Source organism: Mastacembelus armatus, chromosome 7, assembly GCF_900324485.2.
Source record: "Mastacembelus armatus chromosome 7, fMasArm1.2, whole genome shotgun sequence".
NCBI lineage: Eukaryota > Metazoa > Chordata > Actinopteri > Synbranchiformes > Mastacembelidae > Mastacembelus > Mastacembelus armatus.
The window spans coordinates 16,732,347-16,741,719 of NC_046639.1; the positions used below are offsets into that span (position 1 = coordinate 16,732,347).

General features: G+C 40.4%; 1 protein-coding gene across 1 annotated transcript; it reads right to left on the minus strand.

Moving 5' to 3' along the window:
* Positions 1-490: 490 nt before the first annotated feature.
* Positions 491-9,299, minus strand: mapk14a (mitogen-activated protein kinase 14a). The gene is made up of 13 exons (XM_026331382.1): positions 9,231-9,299; positions 8,918-9,096; positions 6,578-6,707; positions 6,414-6,472; positions 4,671-4,782; positions 4,532-4,561; positions 4,164-4,211; positions 3,961-4,075; positions 3,795-3,866; positions 3,004-3,083; positions 1,925-2,003; positions 1,544-1,717; positions 491-1,390 (listed from the first exon to the last, which is right to left on the minus strand). The coding sequence occupies exons 2-13, from the start codon at positions 9,034-9,036 to the stop codon at positions 1,326-1,328; spliced, it is 1,083 nt and encodes a 360-aa protein (XP_026187167.1). The 5' UTR covers positions 9,037-9,096; positions 9,231-9,299; the 3' UTR covers positions 491-1,325.
* Between the last annotated feature and the right edge of the window lie 74 nt (positions 9,300-9,373).

The following is a 9,373-nucleotide window of genomic DNA, read 5'->3' on the forward strand; positions in this document are numbered from 1 at the left end:
TATCTGGGCCCCTACACAAACATTTTGTCACCATCATGCATCTGTAGCTTGGTAGGTAACATTGACAAGTCACAATATGGCAATTAAAATCCATGAACACCAGTAACAATGACTTCCCATATGAAAAAAGTAACTTTATCTCTTCAATCAAAGTCACATTTCAAGATCAAATGTTATTTTCATGTTTGAGACTGACCAGTCGATCTGTTTTTGTTTCAGCTTAGTTTTTGCGTTTATCACCGTTTTGCTTCGGCAAGACAGACACAGCACCTGCCATCATCACAGGGTGCTCTCGGGAGAAAGTCAAAATATGCATGAACGCAATGAATTTTAAAAATGCAAAATAAATGTGCAAATCGCTGTCCTCTTAGGAAAAAAATTTATTCATTCATCGATGTTCATGGGAAATCACTTGGGACTGGCCCTGCTGATGAAGATTAGTTTTGAAATTAGCAAACAAAACACGCTGTAGAGGCAATTAACAAAACAGTTTCTTAAAAATAAGTCTTTATTTTGTTAAACAAAGAAAGTAAGATTGTAGTTATTCTACCAGACAGAAAATGGTTTAAGGGATTTGTTTTGACTGTTTATAAATACCACCCCCCCCCACACACAAAGTATAAATATATCTGACATCCCTCTTTTGGGCATTTAAGCATTATTTCTATTACATTTTTGTAAACCAACAACACACTCAGATGCACAGATGCGCGCGCACACGCACACACACACGCACACACACACACACAGTCTTTAACCGATGTACATGCTAAAGGTGATTGCTTCATAACATAAACCACAACAAGCCAGAGATTTAAAAAATATGACAGATATTTACACATTTTGAGCAGACGCCCATGAATATGTTTTCCTCTTTAGGTGACTTGTTGAAAAGTACAATCCTTTCAAGGCACAGGCTCAGATTTTGCTGTGTAGCCAAACTATGATGAGTCTCATAGGGCAACTAAGATATCAATATATTAATTAAAATCTGTGAAATTCACCTACCGAGCACCAAAGTTTGGTGAACTACACAGAACAGAAACATTTTCAATTTGTCACCTAAAAACATCAGATTACTTCTGTTGCTGATATGAAATCCTTTGCTTTCCTGTGCTTTAAGTGACAGCCATCCAGGGTCGGTGACAGACTATTCTACCATTATAACATATTACACATTTTTCAATTGATAGAAAGGCGCTTATTCTTAAATTACTGAATAGAAAATTTAAAAACAAAATAGCACAGCGATAGGTCCAGGTGTTTCAGCATCTCAGTCACAGTGATTAGTCATATACTGTGGATACTGTGAGTAATGCGGTTCATTACTCCATGTCATCCTCGTCAAAGATAGGAGGTTCAAAACTACACATCTCCGTGTAGGTTAATCCTGCAACAAACAAGAAAACATTATGACATCAGAATATCATATCAGGGCTCCCCTACTGCCATTACACCGTGTATTATATATTTTGACAAGATTTCAGGGAAAGGAATGAATTTCTTTTTTTTTTTTAAACATTTTTATAGTAAGATGGCATACGTTTCCATTGTTCAATCTTCAGTTCACGGCTTTCAAAGCTTTGGTCATATGGCTCAGCCTCAGGTTCATCATCTGGGTCATGGTACAGAGCGAAATAGGGGTGGGCCAGAGCCTCGGCTGCTGTTATCCGCTTGTCTGTGTCCAAAACCAGCATTTTCTCCAGAAGGTCCACAGCTAAAAAAAAAAAAAAGAATTAAAAAAACTGATCTGTACAGAACTTCATACAATGTCCATGCTCCATTAAACACCCTAGTGTCAGCTTTTCAACCAATATTCCTCACAAAGGGGGAATTTAAAAATTACTTAAGTTGCTGTTAGCAGGGTTTGCACCATAACACAATACAGCCAAAGTTGAGCAAAGCCTGTTCCTTTTGGTATTACCTTGTGGGTTTGCACCGATGAACACATCAGCAAAGTTCCTCTTGGGCATCTGTGGCAAAGAGCTGATGTAGTTTCTGGCCTGGGAAAATACGTACAGCGAATCAAATACCAGCTTCCACTTGCAGAATCATGTCACCTACGTTCAGTACTGCCTGTTTTGTAACGTAGCACCACGTCACTGATCAGTGCTGTTTATGGTAAACAAGGTCTTCCTGTTACAAGTAGCAGTCACTTTTACGTAACAAATATGGCAGAAATTATAGCAACATAAAAAAACTGAAGTTTTGAGGAGAATTATTGTTGAGGCACCTGAGGTTTCAGGCAAGTTTTTCAGATCTGTTTGCCTGCTACCACATGGTTACATTAAACACAAGCAGCGCACACGCACGCACGCACGCACGCACGCACACAGCAAATATGTGATATCCCTGATGTGTTGCCTAGCAGCAGCAAGATGTCTCACCGTGACTGAAATCTGGGTTAGAGGAAGAAAAAAACAAAAACAGAGGTTTGCTTACTTAAACAGTGTTTACACTGTGTATATTATTTTTCAAAGCAACATTTTATTAACATTGTTTTAAATTCTATTTAATAACTACATATTTTCAAAGACTTTTTTTTGTAAAACTGAAATACCTAAAAATATAAAAATAATGAACCTCTGGTATCCTGTAGAAAAGGAAAGGCCCTGCTCTCCTTGTTCTGTGTCACAAGTAAATCACAGAAGAATCTTTAACCCAGTTGCAACACAAATGCTGTTAGTAAACACTGTATTACTAACAAGAAGAGTAGCTATTACACACCATGTGCATGTTTAAATTTGTAAACGCATTTTATTAATGCTTGAATAAAATGAGAAGCAAAGAGCCTCAAAGCTGCACGTGGCAACTGTTACAATCACATGCACCAAGCACCCCAAACACAATTCTCTCAGCTGAAGAGAGAAGAAGCAAGTACCAATCCTACAAAGTTTAAGGGGCAGGACCATGCTAGTTAATTAGGCAGCAGCTACATCAGTTTGTTGCACAGTGGAGCAGAAACCAGTCAGAGAAAAAACTTGCAGGACTTTGTGGACTCACTGATTCCGAAGATAATTTCATCAAGAGCTCAGGCCGTGGTGTTCCAACGAGCATCATGATTAGCTTCAACTGGTCAATGTCTACCAGCATTCAGTAAAGGAATACCAGACACTGGATGTGGGAAAATTTCTAATCTGACTTTCTATCTGAAACTTTGATCACTTAAACAATGTGTAATACCCTGACTACACTACTTTCACATTTCACACAACTTGCATCAAAAGAGGACATCACAGAAAAGAGCACAGAAGTACTTGAAATGCAACCAGTATTTTTCTATGACAGCTTACACCAGGCAACGAAATGATGGAACAGCCTGGATGTTCAAGTATATACAAGCTCAGCTGCTGGTCTATAAAGAATGATGAGAAAGTGATAGATAAACACGGTTCCAAGTACAGATACCGCAGTTAGGCCCATATAAACATGGGCAGCAGTGCAGACAAAAAGTGGACCTGGGCCAAGGATGCACACTGCTGGTGAAGAACTGAAGCATTTCAATGGAACACATTACAGCAGAGCCTATGTGTCATGCCCAAGGCAAGCGTGGAAGCAAGTACTAACATATGATGCCTCAGCCATTGGCATTTTGGAAGAAAAAAGCAGAGTTTATAAATGACAGAGAAAGGAACCACTGAATATCAGTTTGTGCTGACAAAAAAACAAAAAAAAACATTGTAAATCAGTAGTACCACAACAGTGTCAAAAAGGTTTCCAACTGTTTTTTATGCAAATGTGTGTGTCAGAATCTCGTCCGCTATGTGAGTTCTACACTGAAATGAAAAGGATACGGTCAGCACCAGGAAACAGAGGTCGTCCAGTGAGGAGCTCTGCCATTATACACCCCACTGACCAAATATCCACTGAAACACAGAAAAGCAGGGCACGATCATTAAGATTCACTCCATATATGCAGGTTACTGAAAAGGACAGAGGGAGCTTTTTAATGTCATCTACCAGTCATATTGTAATGCATCCAGTTCAACACGATCTCCGGTGCACGATACCAGCGGGTGGCCACATACCCAGTCATCTCATCATCGGTGTGCCGCGCCAAACCAAAGTCCAAAATCTAATTTCAATGCAGAAACGCAGAGCTGTTAGCAGAATGATGACGTGTCTGCATATTACGTTGTGACTGGGAGCAAAATTTCACTGACCTTTAGCTCACAGTCTTCATTCACAGCCAGGTTACTAGGTTTTAAATCCTGAAGGAAGAAAGGCCATAAATTATGTAATTTAAGTTTTGACCATGAGCATAATTTTGGAGAGAATCTGGTTATGGAGAAATATTCCCACGTCTCATAAAAGAAACAAATCTGCCCCATCTTTGTTAATATTGAAAACAAAAGCCTTACATTATTGATGGGATGCAAAACAAAGTTCTTGTTTATGACTTCCCTTTCCTTCAGTGTTTGGACAAGGCTGACTGCCAAGTAAAAGATGTCATAAACCCTAACACACTCCCCTCCTCAGTTGGGGTCAAAAACAAACCATTTGTCAAACAAAAATTAAACATGGCACTTACTCTATGAATGATGTCTGCTGAGTGGATATACTGGAAAGAGACGAACAAGGGCGTTAAATTGTGACATCAATTTAGAGATTTAATAATGTACCACTGGAAAAAAGTAATGCATTCCTACGCAGAGCGCCGATTACCTCACCTTTAACCCTCGGAGGATCTGGTATATGAGGAATTGCACATGTTCATCTGTGAGTTTCTGACATTTCACTATGTTGTTGAGATCAGCCCCCATTAGGTGAGTCACAAAATACCTGCAAATCGGGAAACACAGTTGTCACAGGTTAAACAGGCGAAAACATGACAAGGTGTTTTCTCGCTTCATAAAAGGCCAGAAGGACATAAACGAACATATTTGCAATTCCAACAAATTTCCCCAGAGTTGTTTGCGGTCTGAAACTAATTTCCCCATATGTGCATGTGAGCTTAAACTGGTTTAGCTGAAACCTCAGTTCTCTATCATTTCTCCTCATAGGCTCTAAAAAGGCCGAGCCCTTCGCAAATGGAATGTCATTTAACAATACTCTCAAACAAATGGGCTTAATGCAACTGTATCAGCGGATAATTCAAAACTAATCCCAGAGCTGTTTAAAATGCCCAAACAGCACTTAGAGAAGAAGGCAAGAGCAGGATGCTACAGTGGCAGTTTCGTAGCCAAAACACACAGAGACGCGCAGCTCAACAAAGAGCTATTTCATGAACGCTCGTCTATTCTCACACAGCTCACTGGGTGGGGCCTTAAAATAAGTTATGCTTGAACATGCGGGGACACAGACACTCTGCAAAGTTCACCCGCCTTGGAAAAAAAAAAAAAAAAAAAAAAAAAAAAAAAAAAAAAAGGATATAAATAGGGATCTCTGGTTTTCTCTGTCCCAAAGACACAGGAGCATGACGGGAGCTGTGATGAGCCTTACTGGAGCTTTGTGACTCGGTGTGTATTTCCGGAGCAGGGAGAATCTGCATAAACAGCACCTGCATATCTGAGATTTTTTCCGCTATTCCACTCAGTTTTCAGATAAAGAGACGCATATCTCCTTCTGACAACTTGCGACTCCACATTTATTCTTCTATGCAAAAGTAAACTTCACAGAATGAGTATCAGTTTCCAGACTATCCAGCAGGTCTCTCTCCCTTTTTCTTTCCCTCCAGCGTCCAGACTCCAGTGCTGTCTGCATGTGCGACCCTGTACTGCCTCTAGCCCTCCATGCATGACATGTATGATAGGTATTAGACGCCAGTGTCCATGACCAAGGCTTCAGATATGAAGTGGGTGGTGCACTGCTCACTGCTCCAAAATAGTTAGGATGCCTTAACTGTAGGGAAATATTTTCCATAAAGCAATGCACAAAGTATAAAAGGAAAAAAAACATTCTTATGTCAAGGATCAAGTGGAATTCTTCACAACTCGATCTAGATACTAATCAGTGTGGGGAGAAGAGGAAGAGAGAACAGTATGCTGTGTGAGGACTGAGTCACCGTCTAGTTGTCCACTTCCCATTTCGAACAATTTTCAACATCAACAAACAATAACTACCTGTTTGCCAAACAGCAAAGCAGCTATTGCATGTTGCACATAGCCAGAAATCAGGAAACACAGGGAAGGAAGCTGGTGGTGACATAAATCTTCTAGCAGTAGGAGAGAGAGAGAAAAAGCAACAAACAGAGCTGAGAGTCTAAGAAATGTTCCAGTGTGTTTAGCCCACTGGCAGGGATCCAGGTGTTTCCCAGCCACAGCTGGGTCTGTCTGCTGCTGAGAAACTAAAGGCCGCAGTTGCTATTGTTAAATTATGCACAAGTGTTGCTGAGGTGACAACCGAGCGTCACAGAGAGGGAGCTTAAAGGTAAAGGCAACAGCTTTGAGTTTGAACGAACACACCCAACTTACACATCAGTAAACTCCTTCAGAGAAGTAGCTGGGCTAAAGACATCTAGAAGGCCAATCACCTGCAAAAATAGAAAACGCATTATCAAGTTAACACATCAAACAAGAACTGTTTAGCTTTGTATGCCTAATAATCAGCATAGGAGAAGAGAAACAAGTCGACTCACATTTTCATGTTTCATGTGCTTAAGCAACCGCAGCTCTCTGTATGTCCTTTTGGCGTGGATGGTGGACTGAAATGGCCGAGACAGCTTCTTCACAGCGACCTTCAAACCAGCCTTCACATCATATGCTGAACTGTTAAAAAAAAAATAATAATAATAAAAAAGTGGGCCAACATTCAGTGCTCACACAAACAAGTCTTTGACTATTACTCAGCACTGAACTAGAAAAACACTGTGTGATTTTTATGTAGAGGAGAAAAAAAAAAAAAAAAAGAAATGCATTTGCTCTGAAAACTGAAGTAGGTGCAGTGTGAACTGCTGAAGGCTGAGAAAAAGGCAGGCATCAGCAGAAAATGTCATCTCAGCAGAATGGGAGCAGCCAAGCCTGCAGTCTCCCTTGCACTGTGCACACTAACTTTCTCTAAACTAAACTCGACACTTCCTCCAGCTACGCTCACCTAATCCACAGTCACGACCGCTGGGAAGCCACCTGTGACTGCCGCCGATAATCGGAGGCCCGAGGGTCACCGCGGCTGGGGATACAAGTAACGAGCCAAATTCTGCGAAGCCGTACGGTGACTTTGATGGTGCTCAGCATTTTTCCACTTTGATAACTAAATATGAATATTGTGGTTCAGTAGGTGGAGCAGGTCATCCATTTATAATAGGTTGACAGTACAAACCCTGGCTACTCCTGTCTACATGTCAAAGACACAGAAGCCCAAACTACTGCAGATGGTTAAGCAGGAGTGTGTGTGTGTAAAAGACAAAATGTAAAGTGCTTTGGATAAATGTATTGTATAAAGTCAATTTGCCACTCTATTTATAAAGATAACGCTCCCGTGTGAGTAATTTACCCATTAAGATAACTAATGGTCTTATTATATGAATATACAGTTGGGGGCATTCTTGACAGTGTACAACACCAATTAAGGTTGTGCAAATCCAGTCTGAAACACACAGTGACAGACTTACAGTAAACTCAGGGCAGAGTACAACATATAAACACTGATATAAAATACAACCCAGTGCACTGTGTGGGAGGAGGAGAAAAAAAAACTATCAGCCAATGAATCTAACCAGTAACAGATTATCCCACTGCCCAGCAACAGCACAGCTGCCCGCTTCCATTTGCAAAACAAACATCTGCTCTATAAGTCAAGTGTCCCACTGACAATGTTGTGTCCTAGATAGTATCAGCACAGCCTATTTAATCACCACATACATGCAAAGGGTCCATCCCATGAAAGATTACCCACCCACAACCAGGCAGCATTAAAGAAAGCCACCTCATCACGAAGGTCCTCTAATAAAAAGCAAGGCATGATTTCATCTGCACTGCAAATGACTCTGTGCTGCCTATTGGTTAATCATTACAGGAAAAATTCACTCCCCAAAAGATGAGTGGTTATGAAGGTTGAGGCACTATATTGACATTTTGAAAAGAAAAGCTGTCCTTGTCTGTATTACTCAAATCACACAATAACAAGTATTTCCATTTTGAACATGATCTGTCAATTTTTACATTTTTTTTTTTTTTTTTAAAGTAATAGGTTTACTTGTCAGTGAAAAACTTTTTTGACATTTAACAACAATGAAACAAAACACATCTAAAACCAACAATTACTCAATAATTAATTTATTAAAATAATATTCTGCAAATATTTTGATGAATTTCAAGCAAAGAAATTTAAAAAAAAAAAACAGTTAATATGTATTGATGGCAGGCTTTTGGTCAGAAGAGGGTGACAACTGTTTCATAGACTAAATAACTGATTTACTGAAAAAATAATTGCTAGATTATTCAACAATGAAATCTGTTGCAGCTCTGGTCACACCATCTATTACCCTCATCTCAGTTTACTCGCCTGCTGGTGGGACTTTACACTGAAAACGCAAATTAAAACTGTTTTTTGGGGGTGGGGGTTCTCAAAAATCCTGAACCTGCTGCTACCAGTTCTTAGAAATACTGATTTTGGATCAGTTCGGTGACAGCAACATGCCCACAGATCAGACAAAGATTCACATCCTTCTCAGCAGGTCGATGTTTTTTAAAGTGAGCAGTTTCCTGTAGTGTGGCCTGTATGGATATACGAATATATATATATTTACATATTTATATGAAGTTATAAAGTCTAAGTACAGGTCTTACAAGTAGCCAGTACGAGGTGGAAAACAAGGCAACAGGTTTTTCTGCTGAAAGACTCGTCGGGGCTGTAAGTCAGGTCCAGCTAACTTAACTTTAGCATCTGCAGCGCAGGCCTCGTCTAAATGAATGGAGGTTCAGAGAGGTTACCGGACTGCGCACACACACACACAAACTTCACACATAAACTGATTTACCACACGGATCCGTAGGCACCAGAGCCGACGGGGCACAGGTTCTGGTAGCGCTCCGGGACTTCCCATATCGTCTTGTTCACCTCATGTTGATAAAACTTGGGTCTGTCTTTCTGCGACATTCCTGCAGAACCAGCTGCCGCCGACCACCGACTGCACTTTCTGCTCCAGGTAAACTTTCCCTAAAGTCGAGAAAACAAGAAGCTAAATAAAAATGTCCGTCGTCGTTTGATAACTTTATACAACCTAAAGTTACGCTGCTGCCTTCTTGCGAAACAATGCAGATTCAGCGCCTGCAGCGTGCACGTTTTCAAACCTTCGCACCGCTTGTTCCTCAGTCCTGAGACAGCTCCCGAGATTTCACCCTGCTTGCAGCAATTCAGACGATCTCGCGATAACAAAAAAAAAAAAAAAAACGAGACGAGAAGTGGACAGAAAGTAGAAGTAGTGTTGCTTTCA

Bases quoted from the DNA above. Each gene is read 5' to 3' on its own strand.
- mapk14a (XM_026331382.1), bottom strand. From the start codon at position 9,036: ATGTCGCAGAAAGACAGACCCAAGTTTTATCAACATGAGGTGAACAAG. The intron at 4,076-4,163 runs GTCAGTGAAATT...CATTGAAATTAG, and splicing joins ATGAAGACTGTGAGCTAAAG to ATTTTGGACTTTGGTTTGGC. The intron at 3,084-3,794 runs GTATCCTTTTCA...GAATGCTGGTAG, and splicing joins TCTGTTTCCTGGTGCTGACC to ACATTGACCAGTTGAAGCTA.